General features: G+C 42.4%; 1 protein-coding gene across 4 annotated transcripts in view; it reads left to right on the plus strand.

Annotated features, from left to right (window-relative positions):
• Nucleotides 1–25,182, plus strand: part of akap13 (A-kinase anchoring protein 13) — a 98,795-nt gene that overhangs the window by 29,800 nt on the left and 43,813 nt on the right. For 3 of the 4 annotated variants that reach the window (XM_080434829.1, XM_080434826.1, XM_080434827.1), the window contains 8 exons: nucleotides 3,056–3,189; nucleotides 9,431–9,644; nucleotides 10,096–10,279; nucleotides 11,430–11,477; nucleotides 16,475–16,646; nucleotides 18,165–18,267; nucleotides 22,836–22,878; nucleotides 23,028–23,139. In XM_080434829.1, the coding sequence (XP_080290955.1) occupies nucleotides 3,056–3,189; nucleotides 9,431–9,644; nucleotides 10,096–10,279; nucleotides 11,430–11,477; nucleotides 16,475–16,646; nucleotides 18,165–18,267; nucleotides 22,836–22,878; nucleotides 23,028–23,139 (1,010 nt within the window). The remainder of the gene's footprint in view (nucleotides 1–3,055; nucleotides 3,190–9,430; nucleotides 9,645–10,095; nucleotides 10,280–11,429; nucleotides 11,478–16,474; nucleotides 16,647–18,164; nucleotides 18,268–22,835; nucleotides 22,879–23,027; nucleotides 23,140–25,182) is intronic. The other variant, XM_080434828.1, reaches the window with a different exon arrangement.

Raw genomic sequence — 25,182 nt, forward strand, 5'->3', positions numbered from 1 at the left:
TAGTGGTCCTACTGTACCCAACCATCTAAATCAGTGGTTCTCAACCAGTAGTCCTTGAGGGGGTTCCAGGTGGTCCCCAGCTAAATGGAGAGTTGGTAACCAAATTATTAGAGTTACATTATTTTTAAACATCTGCATTACTTAATTTAAGATTGTGTTCTGGCTTGGATCAGTGGAACTAATGTGGTATACTTTAAGCTATTTAGCGGTATCACAATGTAAACAGACTTTTCAAGGTTTTAAAGAAAAAATACCATGATTATTCTTATATATAATATAGTCATTAATTTAACTTTTAAATTAATGATATATTATCATTAAAATCCTTGTGTTTTGCCAATTATTTGGGGGCCTGCGTGCAATATCCTCACAGCCCAACAGGTTGAGAACTACTGCAGTATTGAGAGATAAGCATGGCAATGTCAATGCAGCCACGTGTCATGTGTTTGAACCCCTACCCGCACACACCCACACTGTAAACTGTTCTGCACCAACTCCATGGCTAGATTGCAGTACAAAGATGTCACTCTGGACACATCAAATGATGATGTGGGTAGGGGTCCAGTGAGGTGAGGCCAGTGGGTGGGGTTTAGTTTGGGGGTTGGGGCACCACAATAACAAGGAACTTCATAGAGGGGGAACTAAATGACAGGCTCGCTAAAACAAAACAACAAACAGGCAAACTACTACAATTTGACTGCTAGCACATGCGTGTAATTGTGTATGTACATGCAGGTTGTTTGATGTGGTAGTGATGTTGTACTGCCCAGTCCTACACACTGGCTCCCCTGCACTGACTGATGGGCAGATGTGTGCCGAAGGATGCTGAGAAGGAGCTATAGAATCGGAAACATTTCAACTGACCCATGAGTGTGTTTGCACATTGTGTATTATCGTCGCTGTCGTGGCAGACACCTTGTATCTCCGTGTTTAATCTTTCTAGTTTTTTTTTTCATAAATTAATGTCCTATTTTATTCTTCATTGTATGATAGTGTCGTGCAAATAGATGATCTACATCTACAAGGTCACAACCCGTCACCATTTTTTTTAAAGAAAGAAAAACAAATTGTATATTATTTTCACTTATAATGACATATCCAAAATCCAACCAGGTTGAAAGTGATTACTGTAAGTCTATCGGTGGGTTTTTTAATAAATATTTAACCAATGAAAAGTGTTACTAAGAGCTTGTTACTATAATAATGATAATAGACAAGACTGAGAGAAAATATCAAATAATAGTCTATTAACAATGGTTGTCAATTATGCAATCCTAACCAAACTCCTTATCAAATGGACCAGTAACGGTCCAGTTGGTATGAATTTAGGGAATGAATGATGGTTGTCCAGTATGTGGCTCCGCCCCCTTTTTCACAATCCCACCCTTTCACACCCTTCCAGAAAAACTAGCAGAGAACTGTTAGGCTAGGCAGCTGTCTCACACACACATACACACACACACACACACACACACACACACACACACACACACATACACACACACACACACACACACACACACACACACACAGAGGCAGGATAGCACGGACAAACCCAACAAACACTAGAGTATACTATGCATAAACATACAGAGCGAGAGGAACACACACACACACACACACACACACACACACACACACACACACACACACACACACACACACACACACACACACACACACACACACACACACACACACACACACACACACACAGAGATGGCACAGGTGTAAGACTGGCATGAGTTGGTGTTTTTTTTTGTGTGGGAGGACTCAGGTCTCTGGTGTTTATGTTAAACCACACAACACACATGGTGGCCAGCCTCTCTCTCCACACACACACACACACACACACACACACACACACACACACACACACACACACACACACACACACACACACACACACACACAGTGTAGTATTTCTTACTTTGTGTTGTGTGAGCAGAGAGAACATCTTATCTTGTATACAATATGTGATGTTACTGGTTGCAATAAAGCTTCACTGTTAAAGTTTAAATAGCTATGCTACCATTTCCAAAATGGTGCATTTAGATGGCTCCTTTTTCCAAAGCACTTATCAATGTGCATTACATTCACCCATTCACACACCGATGGCTCGGACACTTCGACAGCAATGCAGGCGGAGCCCGTGCAGGATTTAACTAGCCTCGCGTAGCCAGACTATATCACTGTGTGATATGAGTCTGGTGCTTCCATGAGGACGTTTTTTTTCCCAAGGGGCGGGATCAAAACAATGGCCCTCGACGCAATTGGTTAGACCTACAACCAACTACCAATTACAGTCTCCCATATTCGAATACTGGGCCCTGATTGGTCACCCACGTCTTCTGGAGCAGGAAATGGATTCTCTGTGGAGCGGTGCCAGACCCAAATCGCAGAGTGCAATTTTTTTTTGCACTCGCAGATTTGTCTGGTCCCAGGCTAGGATTGAACCGGGAACCTTCCCTTTCCAACACGACCGCTCTACCTTCTGAACCACTGCCTCCTGTATTCATCTGATTGATCTGAGCTCACTAGAATAGCACATTTCAACTAGATGTACCTTAGAATTCATGGTCATTCTTTATTTATTGAAAAAAATCACCTGTGGTGGTATTTGAAACCGCTAACATTTTAACACATTGAGCCACTGGGCTCAATGCTCTGTTCACTTCCTGTATGTTATTTGATGCGCTAACCAATGATAGTGCTTCATTTGACCACGCCCCCTATGCCCAGAACATGACGTGGCTCATGAATTGCTGTGAATAGCAAGTGATTATTTTGCCAGTTTAAGCACTTTCAACCTGGCATCCCTATTTAGCTTGGCATGGCATGTTATGTCAACATTAAGTCAACAGGTTAGCCTAACCCTAACCCTAAGTCAGGTTTTCCAAAAATGTTCAAAAGTAGTGGAAATAGCGAACTACAAGCTCACCGTGCATTGCGATGCGTTCAACTTTCATTCTCATGAAAAGATTTGTTAAGTTGGTTTGTGTGTGTTTTTGTGTGTGTGCGTGCGTGCATGTATGTGCGTGTGTGTCTTCCACAGGTTCCTCCCAGTCCACAGTGTTCCCCAGTCTCAGTCTGAGCAGCAGCGTTGGGTCTTCAGCCCACAGAGACTCAGGCAGTGACTCAGAGAGCCTCCTCAGTGCAGAGCCTGGAGACGACAACGTCTTCAGAAAGGTCTGTTGGCACATTCACACTCTTCCACCGTTGGCCACTGCCAGTTGCCTTAACCCATTTAGACCTGATTCCAAAAACGCCTTCTAAATCTTAACAGTTTTCAGAAAAACTTCGTATTTTTATTACGAAAAAAATAATAATCACGTTACTATCAAGGTAAATAAAAAGGTCTCATACTTGGACATAATAACTCGATGTCCGGGTTACAAACTCCCTCACAGTGAATTGAGAGCACCATTTTCCATTTATGATTGTGAACCCCTGCTTGGTTCTTACCTGAGTCAGAGGGTATGTGTTTTTTGACAGTCACAGTGTAGAGAGACAGGAAACAGGGAGAGAGAGACATGCAGGTAATCGAACCTTGACGAGCCAATCATCACCAAAGTGTGTGTCATGCAGAGAGTCGATACATTTTTTTATGAAATGTTCAAAGTTGTCACATTGACATTTAAAATGTGCTGAGTGATTTACAGCGGCAACTCATGCATCGAGTAATTATGCAAGAAAACTTTCCACAGCGCCAGTAGCCTTTGTAGTGAATGGGAATGAAAATAATTTTGTCTCCAGTCTATAGTAAAGCTAAGAAGGCAGCAAAACATCCTTTCACTATTTGGAACAGCTAAAAAGGGTTTGGGAGAAAACGTCTCTCCATGTGCCGAGAGGCTTGAGGGAGAGCGCTTCTGTCAAAGCACCCCAAGAAACACTCACTCTGGCACTCAATACAGACAGTCTTAGAAAAACAACACACATCCAACAGACAGAAAGAAACGAAATAGCGTATGAAATAGTTACAATTACTGGGTCCACTGCAGAAAATTGCAGATGAACATTTCATATCCAGCAGGAATTCACATTATTGACATTACCACTGACTATCCCACTAACAAAATTGCCCATACTTTAACTGTGCATTGGGATTTACTATGTAGACATTTAGCAGATTTATACAGAGCGACTTACAAGTGTGAAATCTGAGTAAATAGCATGAACCCTAGTCAACAAACAACAGGGTAAATACTATAGTCACATAAATAGAGTGCATTGCCCACACGTTTTCCATACCAGTTTCAGCCATACATACTGTATTTACTGTGGTTGGCTCCAGTCTTGTTTAGGCTGCACTCTCCCCAGGATAAATGTTAACCCATTCAAACCGGGAATGCATCTGTGTCATTTTAGATTTTAGCTATTACCATTATTTTATACTTTGGCTATTCAAAAATAGCAGATATTCAAGCTCATAGCGCTGCACCGAGTGCCGCGCTATGAGCTTGTAGATCTGCTATTTTAGAGAAAATCAATCATCATCAGATTTGTAACTCAAATCTTTGCTTCTGGGGGTCCCTGGAACAAAATATGTTGAGATGGGGGTCCGTGGCCAAATACATATCATTTTGGGGGTCCTTGACATGAAAAGGTTTGAGAACCACTCATATCCACAAGTTTCCTAGGGCGTTGTGGGCATCACTTCCTGTCGATTTGATCAGGTTTCGGGGATCAAATCGACAGGAAGTGATGCCCACGACGCCCTAGGAAACGTGTGTATAGCAACATAGGGTTTTTCAGAAAACTGTTAGGATTTAGAAGACATTTGTAGATTCCCCAGAAGCAAAGATTTGAGTTACAAATGTTCACTTAAAAAAACGTATATTCAAAGATTTGCACAAAGTTTCACAAGCTCGTAGCGCGGCACTCGGTGGCGCGCTATGAGCTTGTATATCTGCTATTTTTGAATAGCCAAAGAAGTCTAAAATGACACAGATGCGTTCCCGGATTGAATGGGTTAGCTTCCATGTAGTCTTCATTACAACCCATTCTGCTCTGCACCATGTCGTGCAATGGCCTGGATGTCTATTCTCATGCGTGTCCAAAAATAATACCAAATAATGCAAATGAGGAGCTGACCCGCTGGCACAATGTGTGCTCTGTCTGTGAATTGTAAAATGTTTTATTTTCTTTGTCATTTTTTTTTTTTTTTTCACGGGAAACTCGCTGTTATCGGCTGATCTTCGCCTTACAACATTTGGCCCCTACTGTACTACAACCACATTGTCATAACTCCAACCCCCTTCTGCATTCATTCTGTTCCCGTAGTACGGCTAGAAGTACAAACTTCTAGCCATTGTAGAAGTTTGTCAATAATTTATCCAACATCTTTGTTTCCAAACAATTCCTTGGTAATTCTGGTGGCTGGAAGTGAAAGGGGAACAAAATCTAACTTATCTGAAACACTCCCTCTTGAGATTGACACAAAAGTGCAGCATTAATACAGCAAAACATTTTTTGTTACAAGGCTGAGAGAGAGCAGCGGTTCTCAAACGTTTTAATTTAAAGGACCAACAGTTTGCTATGCATTAAAGGTTCTATGACATTCATTTTCACTTTTTTTATTTTTTATGTTTTTTGGGGGGTTTTATGACCTCAATTACACCCAAAAAATCTGAACTTTGAACATTCAGTGGATTTTCTGTGGTCTGGGGTTTTCTGAATAATTAGGCTGAAAAGTAATCTGAGCTTGGCCCTTCGGCAGTGAGGTCACAGCCGATTAATCCCGCCCACTCTCCTCCTCGCCCCTCCCCTCCCCTATCCTTTCCTTTGGGGGGGGCGGAGCAGAGGCAATGATTGACAGGCAAAATCCCTCACCAGCGACACCCGCAGGCAAAGATTTCTTTTTTCATTGCAGTTGAAAAGGCTTTAGAAATGATTTTTTTTTTGTTAAAACTTTCTATACACGTTTGAAGGACCATGACAAAGACTTTTAATGTGTGGTAAAACTGAACGTCATGAAACCTTTAAGCCACGGATCCCCATAACTCTGAGAGTGTACAAATGAGGTTCATTTGTACCCTGACCCCATTTTTAGAACCACTTAGAGATTCCATCCAGGCTGAAACCAGTATTTTTGTGACTCTGAGTTTTGTGTTTTATTTGTTTTGCACCCTGTAGGTGTTTCAGTAGCCAGCAAGCTCTTTCAGTGAGCAGTCAGCTCAACAGCTGCTTGTAGAAGTCGAAACCGTGGTTTGTTTCTGTGTGTTACAGCTGTAGCGTTGTGCCCTTTAGCTCACGGTAAAATACTGTAAGCTGCCAGTATTTATTGTGCTGAACACTGAAAACATGATCTTAGTGATATGTTGCATAATGCCCGCTGTAAATAAATAAATAAACACTCACACACACACACACACACACACACACACACACACACACACACACACACACACACACACACACACACACACACACACACACACACACACACACACACATGCACTCACCCTCCCACACCGCTCCCAGTTCAATTTAACACACGTGCGCACACACACACACACACACACACACACACACACACACACACACACACACACACACACACACACACACACACACACACACACACACACAAAGCACATACATTATGCACCCAGACCTGCACACAGTCGCACTCACACATGTTATGGAGTAGCATTTTATCCAGGGACAATTCCGCTGCGCATGCAGTCTTTTCTACTCATACTCTCACCTGAGACCTGCAAAGTATAATACTATAATGCTCAGTGGGGCATACCATGCACCTGTACATATTATATTTTATATACAGTAGATTATAAAACACATAATGTAATGGACGCAGTGTATTGTAGAGCAGCTCGATGTGACGAGCTTCACTCGCGACGTACTGTGTTGCTGAGGTCATAGAATTAATTCACTTCCTCCTCAACAGACCTGGGTGCAATCTTTGACCAAAACTTGAACTTGGACATAAACAAGCCTGCTTTTTCCAGCTCCAGCACATTGCAAAAGTCTAATTAATGCTATCAATTACTAATCCATACCTTAATTATTTTCAGGCCGTGACTCTTTTCTCCTCTCTCAGTTAAGTGCCCTGTCCAACCTGCAAAAAACAATCCTTCCATCCCTTCACTGGTTTGCCCGTAAAGTATAGAATAGTACTAAATACTGCTTATCACATACAAGGCCCTGCATGGTCTTGCCACTTCATACAAATGTGTACTTTTGCATCCGTACTCCACCTCTAGGCCACGCAGATTTTCTGACTACGGTCTCTTATTTATAACCCGCAACACGCCGCAAATTGCGATTGCGATTGCGCTTTGTGATTGCGCTTTTGCCATTGGGGCTCCGTCCCTCTGGAACAGCCGCACCCCACCCCCAGATCAGTCTTTTGAAAGAAAAAAAAACTTCTCGAAACTGCACACACCCATACACTTGCACATTCTCTCAGTCAGTCAGTGGAAATCCTGTCTATAGTATAAAGGAGATCTTTGAAGCCACTCTGTGCATCTAACAGGAGCAGCTCTGTGTTTCCACTCTTTCTGCACGGCTCTCACACTCTGCAGCTGCCCTGCACAATGGACCCCGTTCAACCTCACACCTACTAATTAGCCATAAAGTGACCGCCCTAAGGTCTGTGTGTGTGTGTGTGTGTGTGTGTGTGTGTGTGTGTGTGTGTGTGTGTGTGTGTGTGTGTGTGTGTGTGTGTGTGTGTGTGTGTGTGTGTGTGTGTGTGTGTGTGTGTGTGTGTGTGTGTGTGTGTGTGTGTGTGTGTGTGGGGGGGGTGTGTGTGTGTGTGTGTGTGTGTGTGTGTGTGAGTGAGTGAGTGAGTGAGAGAGAAACCATTGGGGTGGTTCAAGGTGTGTGTGTTTTCATGTTCCCAATACGTGTTCCCACCAGTATTGTTCCAGAGCGTGTGGGTTTGTTTTATCATACCTTATGTGTCAGAGGGGAGGGGTCTGTCTCATAGCACAACACATTGAACAGTAAGTAGAAAATGTGGCCCCACCTGGAGTCATGCCAGTGGGAAACTCTAGCACGCACTACCTCTACTTAACATTATGAATAATGAAAGTACATTATGCAAGTGTCATTAGCTCAACACTAAGCTATGAGTATATTTTTCAGTATAATCAATACACATTCACCATGGGGGCATTATTGCCTGGCAGCCCCACCCCAATGTTTAACACGGTGGGCCATCGACATACCTGATGACTATGGGATGAATATGAAATGGTGGAGCACAAAATAACTTATGGGACATCTTTTCCCCTGAGAGATGTTGGTTTTGATGAGGTCGTGGAGGTTTATTGGTGTGTTTTGAATGTCAGAGTGCCCATAAAGCAGCGCTGGTCCATTATCTCTAAACGCTGCCATTTGGTCTTGATTACAGCCCATTCCACTGACTGCTCCAGCACAATGTCCTGTTGAGTCACCTCGCGCTGCACTTGTTTTTCACATTTATTTAAACAGGAGTACGTTGACCGGTCAGCGGCGGTCACGCACACTCCTTTTAATGCAACACCTTGCTTTATATGCACACCATTACACACGCTCACACCAGGGACCTGCCCAGTGCAAATCCTCATCTGCACCACACTGTGCAATCCAGAGTGTTAATTTAACTCTGAGAGTGTACATACCCGGGTCCATTTGGTTACATTTGTGCACTCAAGTGTAACCAAGAATGACACATGGATACATTGACACTGAGTATTTTAGTGTGTACAACCCCACATGTCAGTTAATGACCTTAGCATTGATCTCTGCAGCAGGCTAATGGGACAGTTGACCCCATTAGCCTGACCATACCTGTATGTCCTGTTTATTGACCTCGAACAGCAGTCACGTAAGGCTGAGCTCGCAGACATAAGGTAGAGACAGCCTGAATAACGGTAGAAATATCAGCTCACCTTTGTCACAAAATTACTTACAATATGGTCTTGTTCGACCGGCTTCATCGGGAATCGTGTGCTTCCATTTTGCTCAGCGATATGTTGTATAGTTTAATTTATATTAATTTATTAGTGAATACATGTTTGGGGAAATTCATTTATTTCAGTAGCCAAGTAGAAATGACAGCAAGGAGAGTAAATTCATACACCAGACAATTCACAGAAATAAAAGAGCTAAGAAATCATAGCTTCAAGTATATTTCTCAGAAACTCAGCCAAGCAAGTATAGTAAGAGTGAATAAATAAACGCATAATACTTTATGGATTTTTAAAAAATCTGCAGGTTCCTAATTCATAGAGACACTCATGTATTATACCCCTGGAGTCATACTGTATGGAAACTCCTGACGTTTGAATGTCCCTGTATGTGCATCTAATCATCAAAATCAATCAGATGAATCAATCAGTCAATCAATCAATCAATCAATCAATCAATCAATCAATCAATTAATGTACATCTAACGGTTGGCTCTGTGTTTCTATCCCTCCAGTGTGATGACGTGGTGACGTGTGGAGACAGTACCAGTGAGGTGTCGGTGTCCTGCTCCTCTACAGACGACACAGCCAGCGTAGGTCCTCCCAGCTCCAGCCCCGACAGCTGTCTGGAGGGACAGACCCAGGCCCTCGGCACCTGGACCCCAGAGGAGAGCACTCGAACTGGGGTTAATACTGTGCCAGGGCTCGGCTTTGGTGGCGAAGCTGGAGGTAAAATGTGCAAAAGTTTGGGTGACATTGTTTTTATGGCATTTGTCATCCAGTAAATATTTTATACTTTGGCCATTCAAAAATATCAGATATACAAGCTCATAGCGCGTTGTGAACTTGTAGGTCTGCTATATTTGAAAAATCTTGACAATTTGTGCAAATCTTTGAATATGTATTTTTAAAAGCAAATTAATTTTTACTCAAATCTTTGCTTCTGGGGGTCCCTGGAACAGAATATTTTGAGATGGGGGTCGGCGGCCAAATGCATATAATTTTGGGGGTCCTTGACGTTTTTTGAACCACTGATATAACAACGTAAGTTTTTCAGAAAACCGTTAAGGATTTAGAAGACATTTATAGAATCGGGTCCTCAGGTCTTAATGGGTTAATTGGAAATAGCTTTGTTTCGACTCTCCGCTCCTCTGGTTTACACTACTGTATTTGACTGCAGGTGCGGGAGAAACAGAAGAGGAAGCTAAAGACAGGGTGACTGAGGTGGTACCTACCCGACGATCAGCTCTCCTGCTGCGGTCGAGCCTCCGCTCCTTGTCCCCTCTGCGACGACACAGCTGGGGCCCCGGCAAGAACGCTACAGGAGGAGGAGGAGGGGGAGACGCAGACATGAACCAAAGGAGGTGGGTTCAGGTGTCAGGGCTGTCCCTTTGAGCAAAACACAAGCATGATGAACCGGTTATTACTGATTCACAACTTGTGTTTCTACCAGCTACCACTACAGATTTATGTAATCTTCCCTTGTGCTGTGTTGTACGTCTACTTATGTAGAAAACCTACGGTAGAGTAGAAGAGAGAGGATTATGTCACTGGGGTCCTCAATACCTCCCAGCAAATAGAATAGCAAAATATGTGATTGTATTAAACATGGATGTCAGCCCTGGAATGGCTGAATGAACCAACTCAACACCTACACACTGTTCTCTCCAAGTGCCTGTAGGCTTTCATTGCAGGACTGTATGGAATATCATTTATTGATTTGCTTGTGCTGTATTGGCTCACACATAGAACCTGTTGGCTCACACATTAAGAACCTGTCCTGTACCAGTCTTAGCCTTAAGCCTCAAGTTTGATTGCTGACTTCTGGCAAATCAATGCAAGTTACATATCAATGCTATGCTACAGTATTATGACTCTATGCCTTTAGAATAGAATAGTGTGGATTAATAGGAGGTTCTATAAACATTTGACCAGCAGGAGTAGTGTGACATAACGCTATGAGAGCATCATGGTAGATTGTTTTTGGATTATAAAAATGGTTTAATGTCTCAGCTTTACAGTTTACAGCAGCTGTGGTTGTGCATGTTCAGCATCATTGTGTTATGGGCCTGGGTTAGGTTTACTCAGGATATAAAGCTGGCTTCATATTTCAAGTGGCCTGGCCTGTCGAGCATACTGTACGTGCACGCGCACACAGCACAACACAATTAAAAGCACTTAAGTCGCATACTAAACAAACAACACCCAACAGACTATTCAAACGACGTACAAAGACACAATAATAAATAAATATAAAAATACACACACACACACACACACACACACACACACAGACAGAAACATTTAAGACCTCAACAATTATTTGAAATGAAGAAGTGAAGAAGACTTTAGTGTTTTGATCAGCACTTGTAGGTCTTCATCCTGAACTGCACAGTTTCCTCACATCCTGTATGTGGACAAATGATTATAGTGTACCAGTCTTTTTAGTCTTTTTCTCCCGTCACACTAATCTTTCTGATCATCACCCATCTCATCCTGTCTTACCTTACTCAGCACCCTTCGGAGTCCTGGAGAGGGAAAGCCAACCTTTCACAGGAGAAGGTACTAACACAACAAGACATTTTACTAACTCATTTTACTGACTGTTTTCCCCATGCAGACAAACAGCGTTAACTACTTCTTGCCATTAAAAAAAGCTCAAACTAAAAATCAATATTGTACTTTAAATTCTTGTCACTTAGCTCATGCTCTTACCCAGAGTGACTCACAGTGTATAGGAGGGCACTTCAGCTCAGGGCACACAAATGGCAGTGACATTTTGCAAGGTTTAAAGGTACAGTAACAGATGATATAAAAAGATCAGAATCATCTTTAATGTCACATCACAGGTTTGCAGGTGTAAAACAGTGGGTGAAATTAGTTTTTCTGCAAGCTCCATCGTTTTTGTTGTTTCCAGAAAGATAAAGAAAAAGAAGGGGGGGCAAGTGGGAGCAAGGGGGGGAAGAAATAATTTAAAAAAACAAAGGTTTCTACATACAAGAGACAGTACTTACCAATTTACTTGTCCTTGTGTATGCAAACATACAGTACCTGTCCAATAAGATGACTGTGATCCTCAGTCACTGTGATATAATTGTGATTGAAGAAAAAGCTGCTAAACTGCTAAAAGATGTTCTGTACTGTGCTGTACACGATACAGTACGACCCTCCTCTGTACCAGCAGTACCTTTGATGATGTCTTTGCACAATTGATTTGATTATATGCATCTTAATACTAGCGTTTTTATATATATAAGTCGATCTGGATAAGAGCATGGCTACATGGGAATGCAGATAGTGCTGTTTGGCTTCACAGGGCAGCATAGATGACATTAACATTAGTAGATGTACTAGTCTATTAGTCTATTAGTACTGTAGATGTCTGTCGATGTATGTGTCTATCTATCTATCTGTCTATCTGTCTATCTGTCTATCTGTCTATCTGTCTATCTGTCTATCTGTCTGTCTGTCTGAGGAAGACATCTATCTGAGATGTCTTCCTCCTCTGTTAAAAGGACACTGCAGCTAATTTGAATACCACTCTGAGATTTACATGCTCGCTGATTTGCATGTTTGTGTGTCTGTGTGTGAGTTTGTGTGTGCACACAGTACATGCATCCATTTCTTCAGTCAGTATAGTGTGTGTGTGTGTGTGTGTGTGTGTGTGTGTGTGTGTGTGTGTGTGTGTGTGTGTGTGTGTGTGTGTGTGTGTGTGTGTGTGTGTGTGTGTGTGTGTCTGTGTGTGTCTGTGTGTAAATTATTTGGATGGATGTGGTTGTAGTTGTTTGCATGAATCTCTCTGTCATCGTGTTTCTGTCTGCTTGTGTGTGCAAGCGTGTGTGTGTTTGTTTTGCGTGTTTGTGTTTGTGTTCTGCTCCATTTTTCATAACTTCTCATCATTGCCCTCCACAGGTGTCAGTCAGTCAGTCAGTCAGTCAGTCAGTCAGTCAGAATGACAGGTAATTAATTATTCTACTATGGAATACATGAGCAACCACTGACCTTCATCGTAGCACACAGATATAATACTATGACAGAAACACTCATCTATATTCACTCCCCCCCGGGCAGGTGAGTGCTGTTTTTTACGCCACATGTCATTATTAAACTTTGTTTACCTTTATAGTTTACATGATAGCTTTGCGCTATGCTGTGCTCTATCTACACTGTCTCCCTCTCAGCTTCTTACGGTAGACAGTGATTGGATTGCACAGTTCTCCCTCTGGGGAGAGGAAAAGATGGCACTATTGTCATTTCGACTTTTTACTATCCTACAGTTTGAAGAAATTAATTTACCTGTCTTATTCAGTGGGACTTACAATGAGTGACCAGGTACAGTAGGACGTTGGGTGTCGTGCTCAAGGACACGTTGGCTGCGGTGGAGATTACTGAACTCATGACTTTTCAATTATGGGACATAAATCTCTATAACGGCCAATTACTTTAGTTTTAGTGATGTTTGAGCGTGCTGGACAGATGTATGGGTCGGGCTCTGATCGTTGAAAAGCTGTGTGTGTGTGTGTGTGTGTGTGTGTGTGTGTGCCCGTGTGTCTGTGGTGTCCTGTGTGCATCCATGTATGTGACTGTACAACCGTTCAGACAGCTGTGTGTGAGTGGTACTATAATGCATCATAAGCCTGTCCATAAAGCAGTGATCCCAGGCACACACACACAGTTCAGTGTGAATAGACCTGTCCTGTCTCCACTCATAATCACTGCTCTGCCTACAGTCAAGGCTGTGTTATTTACAGCAGTAGGATACGTGTAATTGTGTTAGTAAATCACACAGCTAGCTGCTGCACTCAGGACACTCAGGGACGTTGAGGATATGCGTCTTGCTCAAGTGTGAAGGCTCTCTCTCTCCGTACCCCACACACACACACACACACACACACACACACACACACACACACACACACACACACACACACATACACACAGACACGCGCGCACACACACACACACACACACACACACACACACACACACACACACACACACACACACACACACACACAGACAGGCACACACACACACACACACACACACACACACACACACACACACACACACACACACACACACACACACACACACACACACACACACACACACACACACACACACACACACACACACACACACAGACAGGCACACACACACACACACACACACACACACACACACACACACACACACACACACACACACACACACACACACACACACACACACACACATACACACAGACACGCGCACACACACACACACACACACACACACACACACACACACACACACACACACACACACAGAGACAGGCACACACACACACACACACACACACACCCCCACACACACACACACACACACACACACACACACACACACACACACATAGACATAGATATTCAGAAGGTTCCCGGTTTGATCCCTGCTCCTTCTGGCATCATGACAAAGTGTCCTTGTGCAATACATTGAACCTTTTAAGTGGACCTGACTAGCAGGTTGGTTCCTTGCATGGCTGCCTCCGCTGTCAGTGTGTGAATGGGTGAGTGTGACACATACATTACTTTAATGCAGAACATTTCTAAGCAGCACAGACAGATGGTCAAACTCATAGAGATATTTGAACAGATACACACGCACAAAGCATAGTCAAACAGACAAACACACAGATGCTGCATAGATGCATGTACTGACACAGACATGCACAGGCCATTTTGGGGGCAGATGGTTTAGCGCTACTATGCGGATTAAACATTAAGCAGCCACCTTCCTTCAAGCTGGAGAACATGTTTTAGCATGTTTTTTATATGTATGTTCTAACCCACATGTGACAAAGGCTAAATACTTAGATCCAACAAAACTGTTGTGCAGCATGCTGCGCGTAGAAGATTGAAGGCATAATATCCATATTGGGTGGGTTTTCCTTCATGAAAGCCTTCTTGATTGGTGAACTACCTACAGATATATTATTACACATAATGCCACGTTAATTTTGGCTCATCGTCGCTGGACATGCTTTAAGCAATTCTTAAGGTGCTTATATAGTTACTTATACACATACGGTACATGAATGTACAGTTAAAGCATGTTCAGAGCGTACTAGCCTTGATACAAGAGTCTTGGTGTTAGTTCAAAATAGTCACTACATAAACGTTCCGATGATGATGAGCGTACCAGCCCCATTTTAGAGACAACATTTCTCATGCACAGGTCACATGCGTATACATGCACGTGAAAAATGACTGCTGTGCAGATCTCTAGATGGACGTCTGCTCAGAGTCTACTATAATGTACATCCGCGTGGACTGCTTAAACTGGACTTTCACACTGAGAAACGCTTCTCATAGGACCAATGCCAGACATGTTAACTGCATTTGTTATTTCCTTCCAAGATGATTTTACATCTTGGCAGTCTGTTAGAGGTGCCATAGATTAGCTTTTTTGATGACTCTGCACCTCATCAGTTTTCTCTTGGGAGAAATTATGTTTCCAAGGGTTTTCTTCCATGACACTATGAAACTTACCAGTAGACCACTGTGCTGAGCATAACACACTGTTCTTAAAAGGTAATGAAAAGTGATCATTTGATTGGTCATGATTGAATGCACCTGCAACACACCCACTGACAATACATTCAGTCTAATCTGACGCACCTCTCCAGGGACTCCGCCCGTGTGTTGCCACGCCCCACCTGTCACGCCGTTGAATGTGCTTCATGTCGGTTTGCCTGTTTCCCCAAAATAGGGCCCTTAAACAGAATCAGACACACACAAACTGCCCACCTGACTCCAATATCAGTCCCTTTATACACACACACAGATGCCTGCTGCTGTAGCACAGTGCTTTATGAAGAACAGAGCGGTGATTTCTCAGCTGCTTAAACACCAGCTGTCCACACTCTGTGTGTGTGTGTGTGTGTGTGTGTGTGTGTGTGTGTGTGTGTGTGTGTGTGTGTGTGTGTGTGTGTGTGTGTGTGTGTGTGTGTGTGTGTGTGTGTGTGTGTGTGTGTGTGTCTGTGTGTGTGTCTGTGTGTGTGTGTCTGTGTCTGTGTGTGTGTGTGTTCTGTGTACACATGCGTAGCTGTGTGTTTGTGGCGGGAGTAGGGAAGTGTGTCTCTGTGCATGTCTGCATGTGTCCTTTTGTGCTTGTGGAATAAGTGTGCATGTGTGTTAAAATTTGAACTGGGAAGTGAAGTGGGAAGGTATATGCATAATGTATATGTTTGTGTGTGCACTGTGCACATGCTTGTGTGCAAGTCCTTTTTTATCAGGACTTTGGGTACTGTGTGTGTGTGTGTGTGTGTGTGTGTGTGTGTGTGTGTGTGTGTGTGTGTGTGTGTGTGTGTGTGTGTGTGTGTGTGTGTGTGTGTGTGTGTGTGTGTGTGTGTGTGTGTGTGTGTGTGTGTGTGCGCGCATCTGCTAGTTACTGTACAAGGTGATGTTGTTACAGTATAGAGTTAGATACTGACACCCTGCTCCTCATAAATAATGCTCTAATATCTACTGTTGTTCTCTGTTTCTGACTCCATCTCTCTCTCTCTCTCTCTGTAGTTACAGCCTGGAAGGCCTCAGTGGAGAACAGGATGCTGTGAAGGGCCCATGCTCCCGGGGCTCCCAACGGGGGACCATGCTGAACAACGAGGAGGAGAGGGGAGGAGGTTCCCTGGTGTCTCTCACTGAGGAGCAGGAAGACACGGGGGAGCATGGAAACATGGAGGAGCAGGTTCGGCTCTAACACATATGAAAGATATTTGGCCATGTACTGTACGTGTATGTTACTGTTACTGTATGTTATCTAGTGGATATAAGTAGCAGATATCTTTGGGCTAGGTTGTATCAAAAATAAAACAGAAATGCCATAACAAATTTTAAAAAGTAGGGAGCAGATAAGTTCTAGTCAGCAGAGAGAAAGATCAGTCTCAGTCAAAATTGATATAATTGTTATAATTGGACTTAGCAGGAATCCATGTAAATACGTAATGATTATGTGTAGTTTTTATAGTTATTATATAGTTTTGCTTCCAACTTACATAATCTTATTTGATCTCTATCTATGATATATCATTATGGACTGTCATCTCAAAATGAGAGTGGCTTGTTCACTCCACTTTTGTTTCATTTGGTTTCATTTGTACTCTCAGCGTGTAATCAACACTGGGGACTTGATCCAAGTCAAATCCACCTGCAGGGTTCCAATGTGTTCATAAGTCTTAACCACTACAACATTGACAGACACACGCATCATAAAGTTTACTGATATTGATCTGTCGATAATTTGATGCAGCTAGCCTGCAGGCAGATTGAGTTGCTGCAGTCCTTCAGACCCATGGACAGACCCATGTATTTAGATAAAACATGTAAAGGTGTGTGTGTGTGTGTGTGCGCGCGTGGCGGCGTGCATGTGCGTGTGGAGATGATTGAATTATGTTAGTACTCAAGGGCATGTGTGTGGCTGTATATCGAGTGTGTGTGTGTGTGTGTGTGTGTGTGTGTGTGTGTGTGTGTGTGTGTGTGTGTGTGTGTGTGTGTGTGTGTGTGTGTGTGTGTGTGTGTGTGTGTGTGTGTGTGTGTGTGTGTGTGTGTGTGTGTGTGTGTGTGTGTGTGTGTGTGTTGCATATGCTTGTATGTGCATGTATTTCAATTAATTACCGACACACCTGAGATTAACTAATAGGGCTTTTGGAAGGTCAAAGGAAGAGTTATTAACATCCAACCTTATTAGCACTCAGGGGAAAACACAATGTTTGTCAGATCGGCAATAAATCAGATTTGATGAGAATGTTTCTCACACAGATCAGCTTCCTGCTGATCCCACCAACTGTGTCCTGCATAATTTCCCTCATTTCCATCAACGCTGTCATCCTAAATCTTTCATTCCAGTCTTCAATTACTGTGGATGTGCGTATACTGTCTAGCAGTTTGATTCTGTTCACCACTTAAACCCTATATACTTTGTTGACCGGGATCTGTACTTGGTTGGCCCCCTCCTTTTTCCCTCAACACCTCTGCCGAAAATAGTCGATCTACAAGCTCTACAATGCGTCGCGTGAGCATACCCAGAATAGGGATGCTTTAAAAAGCCATACTGTGTATTTGTATTTAATAGTGTTTAGAGAAGTTGTCAAAAACCCATTTATCTGGAATAGTTATTAATAGTTATGAATATATCAAAAATAACTTTCGTTTATATATGATACATACTGTACACACATGTATAACATGACATGTCTGCCTGTTGCAGAGGACCAGGAGGTATCGTCCATTGAGACACAGCTGTCCTCCATTGTCCCTGCCTCTCACCAAGTCTGTCTCCATGCTCACCATCAGCCAGAAAGACATAGAAGGTAAGAGCATGGATGGATGGATGGATACATACACACAGTACATATGCATACATACAGTACACAGACTACACACACTTCTTTATAGTTAATTAACTTAATATTGGTGTGGACGGCCGTTTATTCTGTCCTGACTCTAACCTGATTACTTACTTTTATTAAGTTGAAACTTCAGGACTATTGTTTTTTATCCCAGGGGGATTGGGAACACATTACCCCACTCTGCTCTGTTCCTCACCTGCCACCTGACCTTACACAGTGTGTCTGCTCCAATGACCTTACGCTGTCTGACTGTCCTTAAACTGTCTGTCTTCTCCAATGACCTTACACTGTCTGACTGTCCTTAAACTGTCTGTCTTCTCCAATGACCTTACACTGTCTGACTGTCCTTAAACTGTCTGTCTTCTCCAATGACCTTACACTGTCTGAATGTCCTTAAACTGTCTGTCTGCTCCAATGACCTTACGCTGTCTGACTGTCCTTATAGGAGAGATCCGCCCATTTTAAGTGTTATCTTTGATGTGTCGCTAATCACTCACCATCATTGAAAGGGACGTTGAGTTATTTCAGAGAGTCCCGTGTCGTCATTTTTTCGACCCTGCACTGAATGTCGCGAACGAGCTATCGTTAATGCAGAACGAGATGATGCTTGGTTGCTTACTTCTTCCACAGACGCCAGGTTCTGTGGAAGAAGTAAGCAACCAGCGTCGTCTAGTTCTGCACGAACGATAACTCATGCGCGACTTTCAGTGCATGTTTGAGTATCATGAGAGTCCACAATGAGCAGTAGTAGAGAAAATACTAACTTTGCATCGGTTATAATAGACGATTTTCACTCTTACACGGGCTCCCATTATGCCAACGGAGGGGGTCGAAAAAATGACGACATGGGACTCTCTGAAATAACTCAACGTCCCTTTCAATGATGGTGAGTGATTAGCGACACATCAAAGATAACACTTAAAATGTCCGGATCTCTCCTTTAAACTGTCTGTCTGCCACTCTTATCACTGGAGAGATGTAGTGTTTAATCACTAAACATCAGGTGTCTTTCACAATTAATACATTGTACATGTACATCTCTTAGATTTGATAATCAATGAAGTGTGTGTTGATCATTAACACGTCTGTAAGATTCATTAGATGAAGATATCATTTTTGATAATTGACGCACTACGCCTTTGTGAGATTGAGTTAATGATGAGTTCATGCTCTGGTTCTTTCCTGCCCCCTTGCATCGCTCCAGCCTCTGGACAACAGCATCGTAAGAGGAGAGTCTCCTTCTCTTTCAACCTGTCCCCCACCCTCCTGACCAAAGTTATATCTCGCTTTCATGTCGACTCTCCTTCTAGTGATGATGAGGATAGTTTGAGTAAGTATAGTAGCTAATGGTAATGGTAGCAGCCATCCTAAACTAGCAGAGAACCAGAACAGCCCCAACATCACAACTCTAGCTGCCTCTTAGTTGTCAACTCTGTTATTAGACTGTAGAATCAGTCTTTGTGTGTGTGTGTGTGTGTTTGTACATGTTTGTGCATGTGTGTTTGTGTTCACTCCTCAAGCAACATGGAACTGATCATCCCTGGCTGTTTGATTTGCTATGTTGTAATGTCACCTGGCTGAAATATAGTCAAATTCGAGTCAAATTGTACACCGGGAAAATGTATATGCTTCACAGGAAATGCATACAGTACAGTACTGTATAAAGAGGCACACACAATGTACAGATAGATCAAATGAAAGGATACAGTACAGTATGTAACGTTAAGTATAAAGAACCTGCAGTTGAGATAAAACCTACTGTATAGAGGTGAGGGTTGGGGTAGAGATAAGAGCCTAGGTTAGGGTGAGGGCTGGGCAGTGGTGTCTGGAGAAGTGGGTATACTGTTCCTGATCTGTTTCTATTCTCTGCATCTTCCTCGGTCACTCCAACCACCTGTATGTCCTCTCTCACCACATCAATAAACCTCCTCTTTGGCCTTCCTCTTCTCCTCATGCCTGGAGGGCATAATCTAACGTTGCATACTCTAATTACATAAATTGAGAACATTATAAATAGAGATTTTGAAATAAAAGATAAAGGTACTTATGTCTGGCAGTCTATATAATCGCTGAAATTCTTTTGTATAGTTATCTTGAGGTATGATGGATGATATTTTTTTTTAATTCCTAAAGGGGAAAGTCACAACAGGGGGGCTGCCCTGTGCTTTAAAAAGTGTATCATCATCATCATCATCATCATCATCATTCTCCTGGTTCAAAGTACTGCAACAAATGTGCTAAATGTGCTATATTAACACCCTTGGTTGGCACTGCTCTGTGGCATTGTTTGCATGTGGCCTTGCTGGCCTCCTTGTTATTCACCTCGAATACCATGCACTTGTGCTGTTTAAAAGTTCATCCAAATTACACTGAGGAGAGAGTAAGGAGAGCGGAATTATTTAACCTTTGTTCAGAATGTCTCATTATCTGTCACTCAGAACCATTTGCAGAGGATCATGCACACTTGTCATCTTTAACAAGTTTACACCCGCAAACTACTAGCCTCGCGTGGCCAGACAATATCACACTGCGTGTATATTAAAATGCAATGCAATTTTGCAATGGCAGATTCGTCTGGAACCAGGCTAGCAAACTACTGTATTACACCGTGACAAGACCCGCAAACAATAACACTGTGACAAGACCCGCAAACTATAACACTGTGACAGCTATTTTCAAGTGGAGAAGATGAGACGAGACAAGCTCACAGAGCTGAGAGCAGCTCTGTGAGCGAGAGGCGGGGCTGTTTCAAATATTCAGAATCAATATGTATTGAAAAATATCTATTTGTGACAATGCTAAAACTGATTTATAACTAGAAGTTATATGCAATGCCCATTGAAAAAGAAGTGGGTATACGGCATAGAACTTTGTATACCTTGCACTACACCACTGGGTCACTGTAAAGTCAAGTCATTTTCCATTGAAAATACTGTCTCTGTCTTTAATGGCACCGGGTCAAGGTTTTGGAAATGGATGCGCTGAAGCGTGTTTGTGCTATCTGAAATACGTTGGAGGAGCAATTGAAGAGAAACAGGCAGCGGTTCGAGGCAGAACGGTGCGCGGACGTTAGATGTCACACCCCTGTGCCATCCTGTCGGCTGGGCCTATTATGCAGACGTGGATTCGGCTCTGTGCCTACCTCCGCTGTCGGCTCAAAGAGACAGCACCACAATGACCCCCCCCGATTCCATGTCTGTACCTTTTATACGAAACAGCGAGGCGGAATAACAGTGCAACATTCCCTTTGAACAGGCTGTGTGAAAGGGGCTACAGACCACTTAAAATACAGATGCACCCTTATCTCCACTAAAACACACACCGAAAACATCTTCTCTTGCTCTTCTTGGCTCTTTCATGGATCTAATACTGATCTCTGTTCTCTGTAAGAGCATTTTACTGTAGTACAGCTTTCATAAGGTGCCTTTTTTCTATAAAACACACACAACCAAAAAGCACCAACTACTCATAACTATCCTTTTTGATCCTTGTAAAACAACACAGTGCACTTCCTCCCCGTTGTTTTAGCCGCATGTTAACTTTCTATTTGAACCACTTAAGCCATATTTTTTTCAAATAGTGCAAATAACCGCATTGCGGCGAGTTGTGAGCTTGTATATCAGCTGTTTTCACTGTAATGACATGCCCAAAATAGGGAAGCCAGGATGAAAGTGGTTGAGTGTCTGAATGTATTGTTGCATACCAACACAGACCAGACACCATCTTTTGAATGTGCTGTTCTAAATCAGTGCAGCTGAGCCAAATTACATATTTGTGTGGATTTGATAGAAATGGTTCTCCGGGTGGAATGAGGCTTTTGTTTGCAATAAATGTTTGATTTGGCTTAAATGGGGTATTTCTTTTCACCCATAATCAATCTGAACTGCATTTTGTCCCAGCCTTTATACTGTTTCTCTATTTTCATATTTGGTGGAAACATTTTGTTTAGATTTTAATTCCCCAAAACATATTTTTTTATTGCACTGAATATTGAAAACTATCTTCCCAGCAGTATCCCTCAGTGATTTGTTTTTGTTTTGTTTTCATAATTTCACTGAGCTCTATTTATTGCTACATGGAATTAGCATTGTGATAACATAGCTGCGAGTAAAGAATTCAGACTAATCAAACCAAAACCATTTCAGGGAATTCAGGGCAATAATACCTCTTAATGAATGAATTGTTTATTTTGATTAATTACATTATTGTGTCCCTGTCTCAAGAGTATATTGATGTGGGACATCCATATGATATGTAGCATATCATATGGATGTCCCACAGAAACATTGTATTTCCATGTTTTTTTCATAAATGAATGTCCTATTTTAGAATTATTTGTAGTGTCATGGAAAAGGTGCACAAATAACCGGACCTCAGTTCATCAGAGATGCAGTCATTTAACAGCAGCCACACACACACACACACACACACACACACACACACACACTCACACTCACACTCACACACTCACACACTCAGTAGAGTCAGCCTGAAGTTTCTCATTGTCTCCTTTTCCTGATGGTTTCCAGGTATGAGGTCACTCTCCAGCACCACAGGATCACTGGACTACAGGTGTGTGTGTGTGTGTGTGTGTGTGTGTACACGTGTTCGCGATGTTTAAGATGTTCTTGTGTTTAAATACTGTATGTATATACTGTATAATGCGTGTGTTCATGAGTTCATTACTCTCGCTCCTGTGTGTGTGTGTGTGTGTGTTGCAGTATATCTGAGGAGGAGCCAGGCCCTCTCAGAACTGACTTTGACGGGAAGAGCAGCACCAAAGTGGGCCGAACATTCAGCTACCTCAAGAGTAAAATGTACAAGAAAACTAGGGTAAGCAACCAGACAGCACTGTCTGTAAATCACTGCTTACTCTTACCAGACAACACACTGTCTGCACAGTATATCACTGCCTGGCGTTCAAATGCAACAGTTTGACTCTGCTTTTAGTTGGGTTGTACCAAAGAAATAACAAGGCGTAGAGTAGACCATGACCACTCTAGGACATGCACATAAGCAGCCAGGCTGTTACTTACTAGATGGATAGCCAGACTGGGCTGGGAGGCCGTGCCGTTATTAGACTCTATATCGTGTTTATTTAAACTGTGGTTGCAAAGTGTCTCACGCAGGATGCGAGTCAGCTTCTATCATTTCGTAATGCGGTTTATGCCAAGCCTAAAGGTTATTGCAGACACCTCCTCTGCACTGACAGTTACTTCCTCATCACAGTTTCCTGTGTAATGTGTTCTCTGAGTTCTGACTGAGATCCGGTGTTTTAAGTACAGACAAGCAGCCACACAGTAGGTCAGAAACACATAAACAGACGATGTTACGATTCATGGAGAATCACAGCTTCTCGTTCAGGTGGAATTCCTGGCAAGAGGTAACTGCAACTTTCTAATGCTTAAACCTATGCTTTGTCCAATGACTGTGTTGCATGCCAAAAGTAGCAGATTTACGAGCTCCACGACGCGCCGTGAGCCTGTAGGCTGGCTTTTTTCGGCGTGGGACACCGTCGTACGACAAAGTACAGTATAAATCGGGATTAAGACGGTTTTGTCCTGTCTCAAATCTTTGGTCTGAACTATAGTCTTAAAGTGTTGAGATTCTTTCAGAGATTCTACTGCGTTATTCCTCAGTGTTCAGTGTGAATTCTGTCTTGTCTAATGTCCACAGGCCAGAAGACACTGCCTCTTACTGTATGTCTCTGTAGTCTGTCTTCTCTTTTTTAGATGGTTATAAATGATAAATCAGTTCATGATTTTTAATAAGATTCTAAATACTGTATTTCAGCACTGGGTGTTCCAGGAAACTGAGCTAGATGTTTAAAATATTCTTAAACATAATTCTTAGAAAACTGACCCTGTGCTCCAGTTCTGCTTTGTGTGCAGACAAGCAGACAATGTTTCTGTATTCTGATTCTGTGTCTCAACATTGTGTCTCAACATGATTCTGATTCTGCCTTGAATTTGTAGTTCTTTTGTAGTCATTGCTGCAGGAGGTAAGAGCAAAATGTAAAAAAATGCACTTACAGTATATACTGTACCAGTAAGCCTAAGTGGTTCTTTCAAACATTCTTAGGCACAGTTGTCAGAATAGTGTTGTATGGGCTTTTTAATCTGTAGAGGTGTCCCACTGTTTCTCACTGAGAACATTACTACTGCAGGAAGTGAGATTGAAAAGATAAATGCAACTGTTCCTTTTATGTTCTATTAAGTTGTATGTATTTATTTCAATCTTTTGTGCATGAGATTTTTTTGATTGCTTAGATTAGCCTATTGTTGTCTTCCTGTAAATTGTTTAGTATTCTGAAGCTTGTCAAAATAAGCTCTATAGACTAATGTTTAATCCATAGAACATTATTATCTTTACGGAAAGTGAGAGTCCATTTTATGAATTACACTCATGTCATAGTCCATTATGTTGCACTCAATTTATTTTATCATGATACCCAGATTTTTTTTCCAAAGGGGCTTCTTAAAAGTTTCTCTTTTATATGAAGTTATTTTAGCAGGAAGTTGAAAGAAATGCTAAGATGTGAGCATCTTAAATAGAACTCGACGCTGCTTCAGTATGTAAAGTATTTGCTGAAGGACTTGTTTTTGGCAAGCTTACTCTTGGTTTCTCTACTCCTTAGAAGCCTGTTGTCGCAGCAAGTGGGAATAATCTGTACGAATTGTGCTGAAATTGCACAGAGGTTGTGAGTACTACTAGTTGCATAAATCGTACTAGCTTCTGCAGTTACTGGCGGTTTGCAATTCCACTAGATAGAACGTGGTCAGGTTGGCTAATAATTCCTTTAGCTTTCGAGGGCACCTGTTTCTCCCAGAGGGAGCACTCGTCTCTTTGCTGGGCTCCAATTATCTGGGAGCTGAC

This window comes from Gymnoscopelus braueri (assembly GCF_963280865.1).
Source record: "Gymnoscopelus braueri genome assembly, chromosome: 1".
In the NCBI taxonomy this organism is placed as follows: domain Eukaryota; kingdom Metazoa; phylum Chordata; class Actinopteri; order Myctophiformes; family Myctophidae; genus Gymnoscopelus; species Gymnoscopelus braueri.